Source organism: Tupaia chinensis, unplaced genomic scaffold, assembly GCF_000334495.1.
Source record: "Tupaia chinensis unplaced genomic scaffold, TupChi_1.0 Scaffold000335_1, whole genome shotgun sequence".
In the NCBI taxonomy this organism is placed as follows: Eukaryota; Metazoa; Chordata; class Mammalia; order Scandentia; family Tupaiidae; genus Tupaia; species Tupaia belangeri.
The window spans coordinates 4,006,439-4,024,908 of NW_006159829.1; the positions used below are offsets into that span (position 1 = coordinate 4,006,439).

The 18,470-nt window shown below is 53.3% G+C and overlaps 1 protein-coding gene across 1 annotated transcript in view; it reads left to right on the forward strand.

Annotated features, from left to right (window-relative positions):
- Window positions 1–18,470, forward strand: part of COL22A1 (collagen type XXII alpha 1 chain) — a 272,600-nt gene that overhangs the window by 6,416 nt on the left and 247,714 nt on the right. The window contains exon 3 of the mRNA XM_027773278.1: window positions 6–114. Coding sequence (XP_027629079.1) covers window positions 6–114 — 109 coding nt within the window. The remainder of the gene's footprint in view (window positions 1–5; window positions 115–18,470) is intronic.

Genomic DNA, 18,470 nt, shown 5'->3' on the forward strand with positions numbered 1-18,470 from the left:
GGGAGGAGCTGGAGGAGGTGGCCTCCGAGCCCAAGGCGGCGCACGTCTTCCACGTCTCCGACTTCGACGCCATCGACAAGATCCGCGGCAAGCTGCGCCGCCGCCTGTGCGAGAGTGAGTGCGGTGGGACGTGGTGGCCGCGGGCCCCGGGCAGCGCGGACTGGGGTGGGGGGCGGCCCAGCCCTGGGCTCTAGCAGACCCAGCCTCGCTCCTGCCTGTCTGGTGTCTCCCTGCCAGAGGCAGAGGGAGGTCGGGATGAAGAAGGCTGGATTGTAACTCCGCCTCCTCCATGAGAGTCTTGGCGGCCTCGTCTCTGAAGTCCCCTCGTCGCCTCTGAGATGGGAACCTCGCCCGCTCACCACCCAGAGCTGCGGGGTCAGTGCTGCGAAACCTTCCCCGAGGTCTGGCGTGCAGGGGCTCCCGAGCATGCTGTGAGAAAATGGCACAGACAGGTTCTGGACCTGTGCTGGCAGCCGGGTCAGCTGTGACATGGTGGGGCTGCACATGCAGAGGTCAAGTGCTGTTGACCTCGTGCCCTCGGTGGTGACCCGAGCTCTCAGCCTTACTGGTGTGGAATTTGTTCACTGTGGCTGAGGTGGGGGGATGGGAGAGGGGTGGGCAGCAGCCAGCGGTGGACCCTGCTCCCCTGGGGGTCTGCCTGGAAGCCTGATCTTCAGGAGCCTAGTGGAGTCGTTGCAACAGGCCTCTCCCCAGGGCAGGGTGGATCGGCTGGGACTCACACCCCAGCTTGTCTCCAGCTTCCACCTCTGCCAGCTTCACTGCAGTGACATGCTCTCCTTGGGTTCAAGGGATGCTGGGTACTTTTTCCTCCAGGCCCAACAGGGGCCAAGCTCTGAGTGGATGGGAGCTGGACACCCGTCTTGCTGACTGCTGCTGGGACCTGAACAACCCCTGGCTGGAAGCCCCTGGGCCACACCTGGGTAGGTCCAGGGAAGGCCTTAGGGGCTGGGACAGTGGTGGAAGGGCTGGTGTTAGGAGCAGGTGAATGTGACTGGGCTGAGAGATGAAGCTGGTCCCAGATCTTGTGTCCGGCCTGCAGCCCAGCGAGAAGCCATTTCAGAACATGGATGGTTCTCGATGCCTTGACCACAGTAGGACTTTCCTCTGCATTGGCTCCTTTAATCTCCATGGTCTGGTGCTTCCTGGGGATACAGAGATGGACCAGTCACAGCTATTGTGCTAAAGTCCTCATAGCCTAGAAAGAAAGACGGGAAGGAGTGTGGGTGGTGAACTTAATACCGACGAGGGCAGTCTCACGGCGGGGTCCTTGCGTGGTGGGTGGTGGTGCTGAGGAAAAGAGGGCTCCCTGGAGGTGGTGCTTTGACTGTTCAGAGGATGAGCATGAGCTGCGTGGAACTGAGATGGGAGGTGGCGGAGGTCAAGGCCTGCCTCAGCATGGTCAGCCCCTGGATAGGCCTGTGTGGCCAGGTCCCAGGAGGGATGGGGTTGCTGGACTTTGCTGGATTGTCACGGTCTCATAAAGGAGGGCTATGTGCAGGGGTGTCACGTGATCGGGTCCCTTTGGAGACTGGAATATGGTTGGACAGCAGGAACAAGGGACACTGCTCCAAAGGCTGAGGAGAAATACGAGCTGAGTCTCAGCAGAGATGAAGCATAGGTGACTAGGCCCATTTCACAGAGGAGCAGACGATCTCCTAGAAGGGCAAGTGAGGGTGGCCTGCCCAACGGTGTGCAAGCTTCCGTTCAAGGCAGACGTCCTGTTCATCGGGGAGAGCACTCAGAAGGCTGAGATGTGGGAAGTCACAGCTGCAGGGCATGCCAGACCCTCGGCTGTAGGCCAGAGAAGGTGTGGGACCAGACTGGGGAACAGAAGCAGTCGGGGCTGATGGGACTCAGGGACTGACCTAAGCCTATGTGCCCAGAAATCTGGGCTGGCTACGGAGGAAAAGAGCCAATGCAGACACTCGGGCTGGCTTCCGAGGATGCCTCGGTACAAGTGCTGGGGAGCAAGACCACCTCTTGGCCCTGCCTCTGGCCTTTTGCCATCCTGTCATCCTTGGTTCAGAAGCCTAGATCTCAGACAGGCTGATCCAATGTAGATGTTGAAGCACCTCTGTGCCCGAGGGCTGGCTCCGGGAATGGCAGGGACAACTCCTGAGAGGTCAGGCTCCTGGGACATGCTGCACATTTACGGGACAGCGGGGCTGGGAAGAGAACCCAGGCCTCCAGCCTCTATGCATGACAACCCCATAGTATCATTTACAGTTGAAAAGGCCAGGGGTCAGGCAGCTTCAAGTGGTGACACCAAGACCCACTTCTGGGTTCCTCTAACTCTGGTCGTGGGTCCTGTGTGTCCTAGTCCCAGCAGTAACAGGTTTTACTGAAGAGACGACAAAGGTTCTGTTAGAGAAGGGTGAGACCAGTGAGGGGTACCGAGGCACTGGGAACTGGCGGTGGGTGAAGCAAGCAGAGAGCAGGGCTGGGAAGCTGTCACTGGTGCCCCCTTGAGGGCTGAGGAGCAGCTGCCATGGAAGCATGGTGTGGAGGACAGAGCTATTGCCTGGACCGTAGCAGAGAGAGGACAGGGAAGAAGCCCTGGCCCCTCTCCCCTCCTGTGTGCTGCTGCCCCTGTGGGCCTGATCCCTTCTGACAAAAACCAGCAAAGGAGCCCAGCTGATGTGGTCACAGTGGTGGGTTTTCTGGGCCTGGAGCCAGGGAGAAGGAGAGAGTGCAGACTGGGGACACCAGCACAAGGCACCTCTCAGTGACCCCGAGAGCTCTTGCAGACCCTGGGGCAGGAGTCTAGTACCCAGCAGGCCTGGGATTCAGTCCGAGTGGACGAGTCTAGGCCAGCGACTGTTTCTCGACCCATCGCTAGCCTAGGAGTGAAAGTAGGTTTTGGGCCTAAGCCACATGATCTAGTCGAACATTTGGAGTGGAGTTAGTTACCACTTCTACTCTCTTGAAAGGAGTTTGGTTCTTGAAGGAAAACTGGGGGCCGTTACTCCAGAGAAGGGGAAGCAGATATAGGTCAGCCCAAACAACCCACATCTGTCACGGTGGCATCAAGGCAAACTCGGTGATTCTCTGTAGCTGGGCTTTTCCGAATGGCTAAAATAGAAGCAAGATGTACGTTACTGCTCAGCCGTCTAAAGGAAAGCAGTAAATACAGCTGCGAGATGAGGGCCTGGTCTATTCCGGTGACAAACGAAACAAAATCCCCTTATAATCCCTTCAGTTAGAAACAAAGCACAACAAAGCAAAACGGCCAACAGTGACACACCGAAAACCATCTAGGAAGATTCGGTCAGGACCGTGCAAAGTCCGAACGCTCGAAACCTCTTGGCACACAAAACGCCTGTGTGTGGCTTCGGGAGGAAACTGCACTGAACAGGGCCTTCATACTGGTGACCGGGAAACCATAGACCACGTTGTTTTTGACGTAGCAACCATTGACTTCGTTCCGACCATTTTTCCATTTGTTCACTCAGCTAGGGATTGGTGCAGCCACCGGATTCCATTAGCTCATGCATTCATTCAGTCACCCGACAGCCATGCACTTTAGTGAACATTTATTCAATACAGTCGATTCCTTCACTCGTTCATCGTTCATTCAATTGCACCTCGAGAGGTTCCTCTGTGTTGGGCGCAGGCCGGATGCCAGGCTGCAGTGGTCATCCGGCATTCTCTTGTCATTGAGGCACTCAGGCCTACCTGGGGCGGCAGGAAGGTGGCAGACGATGGCACAAAGTTGTGTGTCGACTGGTTTCACCTGCTGTTTATGTACGTATTAGTTCATCTCCTTCATAGTGTCTGTCCTCACACCTAAGAATATCATGTCCACGAGGACGAAGTGTTTCAGTGTCGGGGACAAGGCCTTGCACGTCGGATGAGCTACAAAATATTCTTCAAAGAACGTCGAAGGTGGGAGGGAGCCTGAAGACAAACTCCGCGCGTGCTATGACGTGCACACCAGCAGTATACGCACGAGGATGATTCCAACACCTTAAAGGCAAAGAGGAAGCGCGTTCAGCAAATCTGAAATCATAGCCAACGATAAGCAAAGTGTTTAACTCAGTGTATTCTGGTGAGCAGAGCTGGAGGGTTAGGTTGGTACTGGTCTGGAAAAGGCAGGATGGTTGGAGATAGCACCCACTTCCTACCCTGGGACAGGTGTGGGGCGATGAATGGAACGAAGCGAGTCTGCCGTTCATGGAGTACTGAACACGGACCGCGTTTGGCAGTTAGTCGTCTCACTCCACCCGCCTGGCGCCGTGAGGTTAGCGTCACGCCCACAGCCCACACACGGGGACTGCACTGTCCTGCATGTGGGACTCGAGTGCTTGAAACAGGGCTGGCCCAACTGAGACGTTCCACAGGGAAATACATGCACCGACGTTATAAACATAGTGTGGAAAAAGAGAGCAAAACTTCCCAGGGACGTGTTCACAGTGAGCATAGGTTGAAATGTATTCTGGAAAATTAGAGTTAAGTGTCATAAATTAGTCACATCAACTTCTCCTGTTTCTTTTCGTACTGTTTAAAGTGGCTGCTAAGGACGTGGACATTACACATGCGGCTCGCCTTTTTCTTTGGTTGGTACTGCCCTAGGGGCAAAGTGACAGCTGAGGATATGTGGCGACTGGGGGGGGGGGGGGGGCGTTAGTTCAAGGGATGAGCGTGTCTAACTCTCGGTCCCTGGAGCAGTCACCTGTATGATTTGGCAGTCTTACTCTTCCCACCTGCAAATGAACACCGTCTCTATCTCCTGCTCCACCCCACACATAGTAGGGCTAGCCATAATGTAGGCAAGGTCCTTAGTACAGTGAGTGTGTGCTTAAGGGTCGTACTGCTCCTAGCCCTCTCCTCCGTGTCTTTATCCTCCCTCCTACCCCCATTTCCTCTCCCTCCCCCCCTTTTGTAATGAGCTGAGGTCTGGTTGCTCCCTAAGCCCCTGCTCTTAGGAAGGGCGGCTCTGAGGACCAGCAGGCTCCCAGCCTTCAGAGGGGAAGTGGAATCCAGAGCCAGTACACGGAGGTGGGGGCCAGGGCCTGAGTGAGGGTGCAGCAGATCTGGTGCTCAGAGAGCGGAGTGAGCCCATGAGCAGAAGCTGACCTGGCTGGAAGCTCACCTGAGGGTAAATAGGGGAGCCAGAGAGGGGAGACATGGAAATAATAGAAAGGGGCTTGTGGTTGGGCCATTCTTCCCTTGGGGTGGCCAATGCAGAGGGCTTTTATTTTATTTTATTATTATTATTTAGGTTTTTGCTGTAGGGTGCATGCACTCAACAGAGAGAAAGAGATATGGTGAGAAGAGAAATGAGAAATTACCTCCCAGGGGGAATGGCCCTGCCACAATCCCTTCCCCTCTATTCTCCTCTTAGGATTTTGGGCATGCACACACACACATCTGGTGTGAGTTTCAAGAAGACAAGTCCGGGACTCGAACCATGGACTCATACTATGGTTAGCCATGTGGGAGTCAAGAACTTTAACCTTCATGCCACCTGCTGGCTCCTTGGAGGCTTCGTTTCTGTCCTTATGCTCCTGAGCCCTCTGTGGACATGACCTGACCTCCTGCTTCTCAGGCCCAGGATGCCTTCATTCAATGCTAAGAGTATTGCCAGAGCTCCAGCTCAGATCCTGCCATCCAGGTCCTAGAGGTGTGTGGGATAACTTAGTACTGACGGTTAATCGTTCCCTCACATTTACTGCATGCTCTGTGTGTACACACCACAGAGTGAACGTGTTAACCACCTTCCTGTGGAGTTTGCACTGTGATTAATCCTGCCATGCCATTGAGAAGATCGCGGTTAGAGAATTGAGCTCCTGCCCCAGGGTGATCCACTGGCAGGAGCGGGGCAGGACTCACTGGGCACTAACCTGCTGCAGTTGCCCAGTCCTGAGCTGGTCCTGGTGCCCACTATTATTTACTGAGCATATCCCCCCAAGAATTCTTTAATATCTATTTTACCTTCAATCATTGTGTATCATTATGGTGTACCAAATGAATTTTCCCATCATGAATGCACTGTATATTGATTCGGTCAAAGATATTACCATATACATTACAAAAGACCCCCAAAGCAATAATCCCAAAAATAGACAAGAGGGAATACATCCGATGAATAAACTTCTGCACGCCAAATGAAACAATAATTAGAATGAATCAACAACTCTCAGATTGGAAGAATATATTTGCAAACTATGCCTCAGATAAGGAACTGATAACCATGGTATGAAGGAACTCAAACATCTTGCCAGAAATAAAATAATGAATGCAATTAAAAGATGGGAAAATGAGCTGAACAGACAACTCTCTAATGAAGACATGAACAGCTAAAAAGCATACGAAGCCATGCTCAACATCCCTCATAAGGGAGATGCAGATTGGGGCCATAATTAGTGAGCGTCTTTAGATCAGCATTTCAGTGACGTGTCACCACAGCCCTCCCAGGAAGCTCTCTCAGAGAGCGAGGTCTGACGCTGATGGCCCTGAGGCACAGGGCCGGGTGCCTATCCAGGATTACAGGGAACAGGTGTGGAACGCTTTGTCCAGTGAGGGTCTGCTGCCTGAGCACCGGCTCCGTAACCCTGCGGGGTCAGACTGCCCTGTCCAGGACCTTGCTCAGGCCTCGCTCACAGAGTCACAGTGGCTGCTTACTGAATGAATGATGCTAACATGAAGAAATCATTATCTCCATTTCATAGATGAACAAGAGTATCTGCCAGCTCCATGACCTTGTGGTTAAGGCAGTCAGTCTTACATGCCTGACTCTGTGGTTCGAGTCCCAGATCCAGTGGTTTGAGAAACACACCAGGCTCATGTGCCTGCATGCCCCAAATCTTGGAAGGAGGAAGAGCTGGAAGAGGAGGGATCACAACCTGACCACACCCCATTGGGGGTGCCTTCTCCCTCTCTCTCTTTCTGTCTCTCTGTCTCTGGTGAGCATGCCCACCCTCTGGCGATGTTTAAAAAAAGCAGTTTGTGCGAACTTATGAGTGAAATTCCAACTGCAGCAGCAGGCCAGTGTGATTAGAGATGCCTCAGGCATCGTGCCCTTCCGGGCACCCCCAGCTCTGCCACGGCACTGTGTCCCCAGGCCTTGGGCATGTCCAGGGAAGTGCCTCCGTGTCATGGTGTCCCTCCCTTCTTCTCGATAGCCTGACCACGGTTCCCAGGGGACCCAATCTCAGCCCCAGCTTCCTGTGGTGTGTGGGGCGGAACAGCCCAGCCCCAGCCCGCTGGTTGTAATTAAGAGCGCTCTCCACCCGGCCTCTGTCCTGGCCACAAACAACCTTTATATAGCTTATTGGTTGCTCTCTCTCTTTCTGTCTCTCTGTCTCTGGTGAGCATGCCCACCCTCTGGCGATGTTTAAAAAAAGCAGTTTGTGCGAACTTATGAGTGAAATTCCAACTGCAGCAGCAGGCCAGTGTGATTAGAGATGCCTCAGGCATCGTGCCCTTCCGGGCACCCCCAGCTCTGCCACGGCACTGTGTCCCCAGGCCTTGGGCATGTCCAGGGAAGTGCCTCCGTGTCATGGTGTCCCTCCCTTCTTCTCGATAGCCTGACCACGGTTCCCAGGGGACCCAATCTCAGCCCCAGCTTCCTGTGGTGTGTGGGGCGGAACAGCCCAGCCCCAGCCCGCTGGTTGTAATTAAGAGCGCTCTCCACCCGGCCTCTGTCCTGGCCACAAACAACCTTTATATAGCTTATTGGTTGCTGCGAGTGAGACTGTGGAATGCCAGCCTGCCACAGCTGAGGCGGCCTCCACCTACTTCTGTTTTGGGGACACTCTATGGTGGTCCCCTCTTCCCCTTCCCCACCGGCAGGGAGTGCTTTCACTGTCCTGGGTCCTGGGTATTGGCTCTGGGACGCAGCTGAGGTGTTGATCTGGATTAGGGTGAAGCAGCAACTGCTGTGGCGCCCTGTCTGCAGTGCCCACGGTCATCCTCTGCCTCCCTCTGTCTCTGTCTCTCCATCTCTACTCTCTCCTTCTGGCTCTACCTGTCAGTGGTTGGCGTGCTTTGGTTAGTTGTTTCTCTGTCCCTGGACGCCCTGCCTGCCAGTGTCACCGTGGGGGTGAACTGGGAGGGGAGCGAGCCTTCTGAGTGACCCAGCGGAGGTCAATTTTCGTTCTTTCATTGCTCACCTGGTTCTTGCTGGGGAGGTGTCAGCAGTTAAGCCCCAGCTCTGCACTCTGACCCAGGCGTGGCTCTGGGCCCGTTACCTGTGAGGTGGGGCCAGTGCGTCCTCACACACTGCTTGGTGCTGTGAGAAGGGCGGATGGGCTGGGGACAGACACCGACGTTGGCTGGAGGGCTCCCCCATGCTGCTGTTGTAACTGGCAGACAGACCACGTGACCTTCGGAAGGACCAGTTATCAGGTTCATTAAAAATTTGTTTTATAGTTTGTTTTTTTATTTCGGTAGGGCAAAACATTTTCAGTAAATAACAAACCTGCTCACGTAGGGGGAATGTGCTGAATAGGCTTATAGGTAACACCACAGAACACTGGGTCTTTTCAAGGACATTTGATAGATAATATCAGGGTTTTTAAAACTGCATGTTTCCCAAGCTCCTATTATCTCCCAGGAGTTTCTCTGAGGCATTGAGGTTATGGTGCTGATGAGACATATATGACCCTGTCCTAGGGTGGCACTTTTCCCAAGGAAAGGAGCTGGATCAGTCGGGTGATGTGCGAGGTCGCTGCGCCTAGAGATCAGCGCTTTGAAGAGGAAAAGTGGGTGACGGGACGAGGCTGGGGAAGGCCTCTCTGCAGGGAGAAGCTTTGGGGTAAGCTTGGAAAAGCGTGATGCAGCCACGGGAGCCGAGACTGACAGGCCGAGAGTACTAGGTCTGGGGGAGGTGACCCCAAAGGGTGCTCAGGAGGGGTCACCAGTGTGCTGAGGGGCCAGGAGCCAACAGGCTGGAGGTGACCAGGAAAGGCCACTGATAGGTCTTAGCAGGAAAGTGTCATCATCCCCATTTCAGGAGCAGAGACTGAGGCTTCACTAGTTAGGCTCAACTTCCCCAACTTCACATGGCAGGAGGGCGATCCAGGGGTCAGCCACGGGTCTGCCTACACCCCAGAGCAGAGTCCACCTCGAACACCTTGTAGTGGTCATTCGGAGACACAGTGAGAAACACTCCAGGGGATGTTCAGACTGCACAACATGCAGGCCTATGTTCCTATTCCATGTTACACACGCCAGACACATGCCATGCGCATCACATGTGTACACACACACCATGCATACATCCACATACATGTGCACACATATTTCATATACGCTATGACATACTGCATACACTTTACACAGCACATATGCTATTCCATAATGCAAGCTACACACACATACTCCACAGACGCACACCCAGCCCCTCACACATCCCGGCTACACACATTATGCACATAACACTCCCCCAGACACAGCATGCTCACCGTATACCACACGCACATGTGCACACACACACACGCCAGGCCCCAAACATGCTTGTGCCCCCACGTGGCCCACCCAGCCAATGTGTCCCCTCTGGGTGGACCCAGCAGCTGCGGGCGGCATTTGTGGTTTGGAGCCGCCACGTAGATGCCAGTGGCCTGGCACAGGGACCACGTCAGCCTCAGGCAGCAGGCCAGCTGGGGCGGCCCTTGCCCAGGGTCACGGGGAGTTCCCCGGGGAAGGCTCACTGTGCTCAGTCACCCCTGGAAGTGGTGATGAAATGACCAGATTCTGATTAAGTGCTGGCAAATTTCACTAGGAAATTGCTGGAGATGACGAGAAACTTACCCCACCCATCATTCATTCTAATTTGTTACCTCAAGGGAGAAAAAAATAGTCTGCCAGCCCCGCCCAGCCAGAGCTGGCTGGAGATGACCCTAGGGGACCGTGTCCTTGCCTGGCTCCTGCCTCTGCCTAAAACCATACAACATATGTGTGAAAACAGAAAGGAGACCGCAACGCATAGGCCTACATACGCTGCCCGGGCTGCATGGCGCTGCCTCCACCGCAGCTAGTGTGTCTTCTCTGGCTGTAATTATTATGCACTGTCCCCCCTTCTGTCGAGCCCACCCTGGTGATGCCCGACTTTGCTGCCAGGCTGTTTTGTCACGACAGGGCCATAGGGCACTTCCTCGTGCTGTGTGCTCCAAGTCTCTGCAGAGCTGTTCCTGTAGGTGGATTGCTAGGAGAAGCTTGCAGTCAAGCTCCCTCCATCAGCCAGGGTGGGCAGCAGAGCTGTGCCCCTCAGTAGCTGATCCTCAGGGTCTGACCATGTCACCTCCCAGCTCCGCCTCTGTGAATCGCAGACCAGATACCTACCTTCTTCCTGCCTCATCTCTTCCTCTGAGTAAAGGACTGAGTGCATTCCTCACTGTGGTAGCCCAGATGAAGATCTGGTGAGTGAGTGCCCGGAAGTGCGTGCTGCCTCACAGGTCCCAGGGACGTGCTCGTCATGATCCAGATCAGTAGAAAGGGCTTTGAGGCGGGAGATGAACCAGCTCACTCCCCTTGCCCTACCTAGCTGGGGCTCATGCCGGCTACACCTGCTCTTGGAGCCTGGGGGAGACAGGGGCTGCACCCACACAGTCGTGGGTCTCATGTCACACCCCAGCGTTCCAGCTTGTGTGGGTCTGACTGCAATTCACACGTTTTAGTTTTTGGTTGGTAAATGGATAAAATGTAGTGGTTGAGGCCAGCAGGTGGCATGGAGGTCAAGGCAGCGGGGTAACCTGTGGCTGACTGTGTGGTTTGAGACCCAGACCCCAAAGCTTGAAAATGATACTGGTGTATGTTGTGTGTGCCCAAAATGCCAAAAGCAGAATGGAGAAGGGCTCGCGATATGGCCACCCCCACCCCAGGGGTGTTTTTCCCTTTCTCTCCCTCTCTGGCAAACATACATGCCCTATAGCAAAACTGAATATATATACCTAGGACTGTGATTAAATTAGTACTAGCAAAAATACTTATGCATATTATACATGATTGATCTCTATAAACACATGTCTACCTGTAAATACACATCTATGTAATTGAGCAGTGGCGAACCCCTGCGTCTCTCTGCTCCTGAGCTAACCTTGTCCTAGCTGAAGTGGCTGTGTACTTGTCAGAGAGAGTCAGGGGACCATGGCTACACAGTGTCTCAGGGCTTTCCAGGAACTGTGGCTGATCCACTGCGCTGTTCTAATACAACCTCACACTGGCTGGAAGGCTGAAGGAAAACAATGACTAGGGCACGCTTTTTAAGTTTCTCATTTTGCTGTGGAATGTGTCTGTCTTGTCTTTGTTCTTCTGATTACAATGACTAGTTTCTTGGAATTTACCTACACACAAACACATCCATAGACACACACACGTAGTCATGTGACCACCCATAATAAAGACACACATACACAGGTATACATGCACACACATAAACAGACACACCCACAACACATGTCCACTCAGATGCACATGTGCGCATGCGCATGTGCACACACACACACACACACACACACACACACACACACACACACAGCCAAACCTGGAAAGGGATGTTCAGGACAATAAAGACCCCATTTCCTTGCTCTTATCCTGGAACAGTCCATGTGATATTGCTCAGAAAAAGATAACTTTATTAAAAATCTGCTTCTGCATTTCAAGCATCTGTCTGCTCTTGTGAAATATCTACTCCCATTTCATGAACATCTGACCAGTCTTGCTTAGTATGCTAAGAGTCCTATAGGCAGGATGTCTGTCCGTTTACTTCTGGAAGAGTTTTTATTTACATCAGTCTAACAGGCAGATGCAAACAGGAAGTCCTTCGGGGGAGGCTGGAGGACTTAAAGGGTGCTCCTCAGATCTCGCTGAGTTAGAGGGGTGGCGGGAGCTCACGGTCTCCTGCTGGGGATCTGCACCCCTTAACAGCTATGCAGTGTGTGTGTTTCAGCCGTAGGCATCGCTGCCTTGAATTTCCATCTGGGGAGCTGGCAGGTGCCTTCCTGCCTGCTGAGATGCTCAGCAACCCAGGAGGGCAGTGCTTGCTGGTGTGGGGCTGGAATGTGGGACTGAACGCTTCCATTCACTGCCCTGCTCATCGGAGCTGAGCGAGCTTGACACGTGCTCATATCAGCCAGGCTGTGTGCTCAGATCAGCCCCAACCCATGGGTGACCTGCGTGGGTGAACCAACACAGGGAGGCCTGTGCACTGAGGACTTTGGTAGTTACAGGTTTGGTAGTTACCGGCCACAGGGAAAACCTGTCCTGGAAAACACGCTTTATCTTCCCAACTTGGCAACTTTCCCACATGACAGCCTGGCAGGCGGGTTTGAATTTAAAATCCTTCAACTCCTTAAACTGACACGTAAGGATGTGTGGCCTGAGGAGAGTCTGCCTGAGTCTCAGCTCCAGCCCACAGCCAGCCTTTCTCTGTACAACTCCAGGCGCTCTCATCAAGGAGGGCCTCATGTTACGAGGGCACCGTGAAGTGGAAGATCAAGAGCCCCACAAACATCTGCCCCTTAGAGCCTGCTGGGTCCAGGCCACCTCAGAACAGACTGGCACCCTTGGAAGGGAGGACAGGCTATTTGGGCAGGAAATTCCAAGCCCAGGATGAGGTCTAGGGGAGGAGGGGGCTGTCCCTTGGCTCCTCCTCCTCCTCTGTGGGGAGAGGTGGAGGTGGAGCAGGTGCAGGGAGGGGCCCTGAGGCACAATTGTCTGAGGCAGCATCCTGGGAGACAGCAAGTGCAAGGACAGGAGGCAGAGCACTTCCCGGGCCCAGAGCACTTCCCTGCCTGCTCCACGTCCTCCCGCCTCTCTCTGTTGCAGAAGCAGGCCAACCTCCTTTCCAGTTGGGTGGCCCCTGGATTGGGTCACCCCTGGACCAAGAGCCCTGAGGGCTCTGGAGAGGGGAGAAGCCTGTGTGTGTGTGAGTGGGGGGGTCCTATCTCCAGTAGGTATGCCAGACACCCTCTCCTCCCCAGGCCTCAGCCTAGCCTCCTGCAGCCACATCAGCTGTCCCTGTCACTGTCTGGGTGATTCCGGGCAGTTTCACCAAAGCCTCCCCAGGGATGCAGCCAGTGTCCCAGGGACTCGTCCTCCACCTTCCCCAGGACAATGTCCGTCTCGTCCGTCTCTGCCCAGGGACCAGGGACCCAGTGATGAGGTCACTGGCCTGTCATCAGCTCCCACATAGCATGCAGGGGCCTGGCAAGGTGGAAGGCTGAGCCTGGTTCCCATTCTCTCCTGGGGGCCCCAGGCCTCCCATCCCTGCCTTAATCACTGGTGCTGAGTTTGGCCACAGCCCTGTCTGTCCCGGTCCATGTGCTGATGCAGAGATTATGGCTGAGAGCCAAGAAACAAATAGCCCCTGGTCTGTTCACCTATTTCTCCACAGACAGAGGAGGCTGGATGTCTGGACCGGGAGGCATTCTGGGATCATCCCACTATCCTCTGTTTCTCAGAGACCAAGGCGGAATGGGCTTGTCCACAGCCATAGAGTGACTAAGGGCTGTGTGGGTCCAGACAGGGCCCTCTGAGCCCACCTTCATGCTGTATTTCTTTCTTTTTTATTATTATTCATACATCAAATTGCTATACATCATTTAGATTGTGAAGAGACTTCACCCAGCATGATATACACCTCAGTCCAGCCCAGTTGAGGCCACCACACACAACCTTGTCAACAGATAATAAACCTTATCTGTGTCCCACAAGTGTCTTACCTCTCCATTTCCCCCCTAGCTTTCCTATGCACTTCCCCTCTCACACTCTCATTCCACTTTGTCTCTAGTGTCTATTACAATTTTTTAATACTTTCATGTTTTCTAGTCTTCCAGTCTCTACCATAGAGTGCAGAGAGTTGGTATATGTTAAGTGGAGACATACGATGTCTCTCTTTCATAGCCTGACTTGCTTCACTCAGCAACAGATCTTCCATATTCATCCAATTTCTATCAAATTCCAGGGCCTTGTTTTTTTATGGCTGAATAGTATTCCATAGAGTATATGTGCCATGATTTTTCAATCCATTCATCTGTTTGTGGACATTTGAGTTGGTTCCATGTCTTAGCAATCCTGAATAAGGCTGCAATGAATATAGATGTGCAAGCGCTTTTTCGACTGAGTGCTCTCCTGTCCTTTGGGTAGAGATAAACCCAGGAGTGGAATTGCTGGATCATATGGTAATTCTATGTGAAGGTTTTTGAGGAACCTCCATACTATTCTCCACAGTGGCTGGACCAATTTACATTCCCACCAACGGGGTAGGAGAGGTCTCCTTTCACCGCATGAACTTATCATTATTTGTTTTTTTAATCTTTGCCATTCTGACTGCAGTTAGGTGGTATCTCATTGTGGTTTTGATCTGCATCTCTCTTACAATGAAGGATGGTGAGCATTTTTTCATATGCTTTCTGGCTGTTTGTATGTCTTCCTTAGAGAGTTGCTTATTCAGCTCCTTTTCCCATTTTTAAATTGGATTAATCATTTTCTTCCTGGTAAGCTGCTTGAGGTACCTGTGTGTTCTGGTTATCAGTCCCTTATCTGAGGCACAGTTAACAAAAATTCTCTCCCATTGTGAGGGTTGTTGATTTACACTAATTACAGTGTCCTTTGCTGTGCAGAAGCTCCTTAGTCTGATGTAATCCCACCTGTCTATTTGGGGGATTATTGCCTGTGGGAGACATTGGGTTAGGCAAAGACTTCTTAAGCATGCTATATCTCTTACTGTCTGTCCTTCCATCTTTACTGCTGAAAGTCTCTTCTCCTGCTCAGGGGTCAAGTGAACTGTCCTGTCCTTTCCTCTGGAGTCAGGGCAAAGGTGCAGGTGGCCACACTGTTGTTTTTGTATTATTCAGGTCTATTCAGCACCTCTTCTGGGGAGGGGGAGGTGCTCTGTTTTGTTGTGTTTTGTGCTTCCTTACCTGCAGGCTCAGCAGCCCTCTTACCTGGGGCCGAGCGCCTGAGAGCGCCACCTCCTGGCTGCTGACTGTAGAAGCTCAGGATTTGAGGGTGATGGACTGAAAGACTGGCTTTGGGTGACGCTTCACTTAGTGTTCTTGGTTTCATGGTCAGTCTCCAGGAGGGCAAGGAGGACCCTGCCATGTGATCTGCTTGTCCCCTGCATGTTCCCTCTCATCCTTCCCTGTTAGGACCCTGGAACAGATAGCAATGGATGGGAGAGTCTGGCTTAGTCTAGAGTTGAGCAGGGTCTGAAACACTGGGGCGCCATCCCAAGAAAGCATGAGGCTCCCTGTGAGAAGCAGCCAGTTGGACAGGGACAGTACGGAGGCAGCTTAACAAGATGTTTGTTCTTACAGAACTGAAGCAGTAAGCACTGAACCCCAGGCAGTGACCTGGAGTTTAGCATCAGAGACAGCAAGGTGTTGGTGGTGGGGGAGGTAGAAGGTTTTTGTGGCCCTAGATGTTTCACAGTTTCCCTGTGAAACCCATGTGTGGCTGCTAGAGACACCCCAGCAATGCCCCTCACAGACACGGACTCCTTTCTATGGAAGGAGAGGGCTGACTGGAGGACCTTCAGACCTCCTTCCCAACTCTGACATCCGAGTCTACATGTCAACGTTGAAGGGCTGAAGTCCCTTCTCCACTGTCCCTTGTTGCTGCCCTAGCTGACTGTCTCACTCTTCTTCCACTGCAAGACCAGGGGAGGGGTGGCAGATTTGCCCAGCAGGCATAATGGCTATGTCGCTGGACTCCCATGTAGTTGACCACTGTTCGAATTTTGGACCCGGTGGTTTAAACCTGTGGGTTCTCTTCTCTGAGCCTCAAGGCCTCCTCTGTGAAATGGGGGTGCTATGGGAGCCTGTGTCCTGGGTCTGCCTGGAGTCCACGTTGGCAGTCTGTGTCTGGGTAAAACCTGTGTCTGGTTAGGGAGGGGACAATGTGGGCGTGTTAGCATCTTGGAGCTCCCCCAGATGGGGCAGGTGCACCTGCTGCTGTCTCTGGTCGTGCCCTCCTCCTACAGCCTCTCCCTGGAGCTGAGTGCCATGGGCAGGGCTGTGGGAGGGCGGGCCCTGATAGAGCAGCTGCAGTGAGTCTGGGCTGAGCTCCGAGAGCTGAAGGAGGCTGCCCAGGACAATGGTGGAGGGGGGCAACAGGCTGGGGGTGGGCCCGGATCAAATATGGGGGTGAGAACAGGGTGGGCAGAGACAGAGAGGCAGGCACACAGCCTGGCCAGAAGAAAGGGAGGGAGGCTGGGCAGCGGAGTGGGAGGGGCTCAGAACACCCGCTGAAGAAAGGGGGACGGGCATTGGGGATGCATGGCCGAGGAGGTGCCTAGGTGGGCCTACCTGCTGCAGGTATCCATGGGAGAAGGCGGACAGAGGAGCATCCAGGTAGTGGGGCCCCCAGGGAAAACCTGTCCCTGCCTCCCAGTCCTGGCTTGTGGGGCGGGGCCTTGTCCTCATCAGAAATGAGGCCCTGGCAACATGCCCTGGAAACTCTGGCAGGGGAGTGACCCACATGTCACCCTGTGTGTGTCCCACGTGCTGTTTCCACACGAGCTCTACTCTCTGTCTGCCCCTCTTAGTCTGGGTCTCTGTCTCTGTGTCTCTATTTCTGTGCGTCTCTCTCTACGTCTCTGTCTTTGGCTTCTAATCTCTGAAGGTTTCCCTGTGCCTTGTCTCCCTGTCTCAGTCTCTGCTTCTGTCTATGGGCCTCTGTCTCTCCAAGGCCAGCACCCCCATGTGGGAAGCCCAGATGCACACAGGACCCCTACAGACAGGCGCCCACATGCAGATGCAAGGAGGCCTCTTGGACTGTACCCCTAAGTGCAGCCTTGCAGCCTCATCCCAACAGTGCGTGAGGGACCCACAGGGTGTCAGGTGTGGCTGGAGCTCCCTGCACTGCTGTGACCCCTGGTCCCTCACCCATTCATGGCAAGTTCTAGAGCTGCTAAGGAGTAGCCCCATCCCCTCGATCTTTGGGTCGGCCTCCTTTCTACAGGTCCCAAGTCACAACCCTGCTGTCCGGCCAGGGTCCCTTTGACCCTGCATGTCTTGTTCCAGTCTCCTCAAACAAAGATTCTAGAACTCTGCCTTCCTGCTGGGCATGGCTCCAAGAGGCCACCTCTGTCACAGATACAAGGGCCTGTGTAGGACAGAAAGGACTGCCATCCCACACTATGGACAGGTGACAGTGGGGGACAGATCAGAAACCGTGTCATGGGGACAAGTGGAGAAGCTGAGACAGCCTCCCTGTGGGGTGAAGGCTCTTCTAGGAAAGGGCACAGTGTTGGCAATGGGGCTCTAAATGAAGGCAAAAATGAGGGCCGAGACAGAAAATTCCCACCACGGCCCAGCTTTCTAGAGAATTCAGTGACATGGCCTGTCAGATGGTAGAAGGTGCTTCATTCCTGGGAGATTAAAAACAACCACTGGACAGGGGTTGTGAGCTAAATGGAGAATTGCTTGAAGAGGGATTTCCCAGATGGATTTGAGAGCTGAGCCTGGTGCTCCAAGGGACAGGAGGCCCCACATCGCTTGAATGGTGGGGAGGTGCTAGAGCAGGAGGGGCCTGGGACTGCCCTGCCTCAGACCAGCATAGTAGTGGCCAGAAGCATGCATGGCCACTGCTGGGGTCACATGTCAGCACTATTCCTCAGCTGTATGGCCTTGGATAAGAAATTTAATCCCATGGGGACCAGCAGTTAGCATAATGGCTATGTCGCTGGACTCCCATGTAGTTGACCACTGTTCGAATTTTGGACCCGGTGGCTTAACTCACGCTGGGCGTGTGTGCGTGCGTACATGTGCCCAAGATCCTGAGAGGAGGCTGGAGGAGAAGGGATTGCAGCATGGCCATCCCTCCTGGGGGGTGATTTCTCGCTTTCTGTCTCTCTGTCTCTGTCTTTCTGGCGAGTCCACGTCCCCTATAGCGAAAACCTCTCAAAAAAAAAAAAAGAAAGAAAAAAAAGAAATTTAACCCCATGTGCTTGAGTTTTCTCATCTCTTTCAAACAAGGCAATAATAGTGATAAGAACAATCACCTCATGTGACTGTCGGAAGGATTCAATGAGTTGATACATGCAAAGTGTATCAAAAAGTGGGCGTCACATGATCAGTACTGTGTGAGCATCAGCTTCTGTGCGCCAGGTGCTGCACTGGGCAGCTTTCATTTCCCTTCTTCCCATCCTATCAAAATGCTGAGAATTAGGTAGTGACTCTTCTACAAATGGTGAAACTGAGGCTCAGAAGACAGCAAGCTGATAGTTGAGCCAGGTTCTTGACTGCTCATCATCTGAGTAGACCCTTCCCCTTGCCCACCAACATTCCCACCATCTCCATCATCACCACCACCTGCACCATTATCACCTCCATTATTTCAGTCATCATTCCCCCCATCACCACCACCTCCACCATTGTTACCACCTCCTCGTCACCACCCGCACCATTATCATCTCCATCATTCCAGTCATCACTTCCACCATCACCACCACATCCACCATTGTTACCACCTCCTCATCACCACCACCTCTACCATTGTCTTCA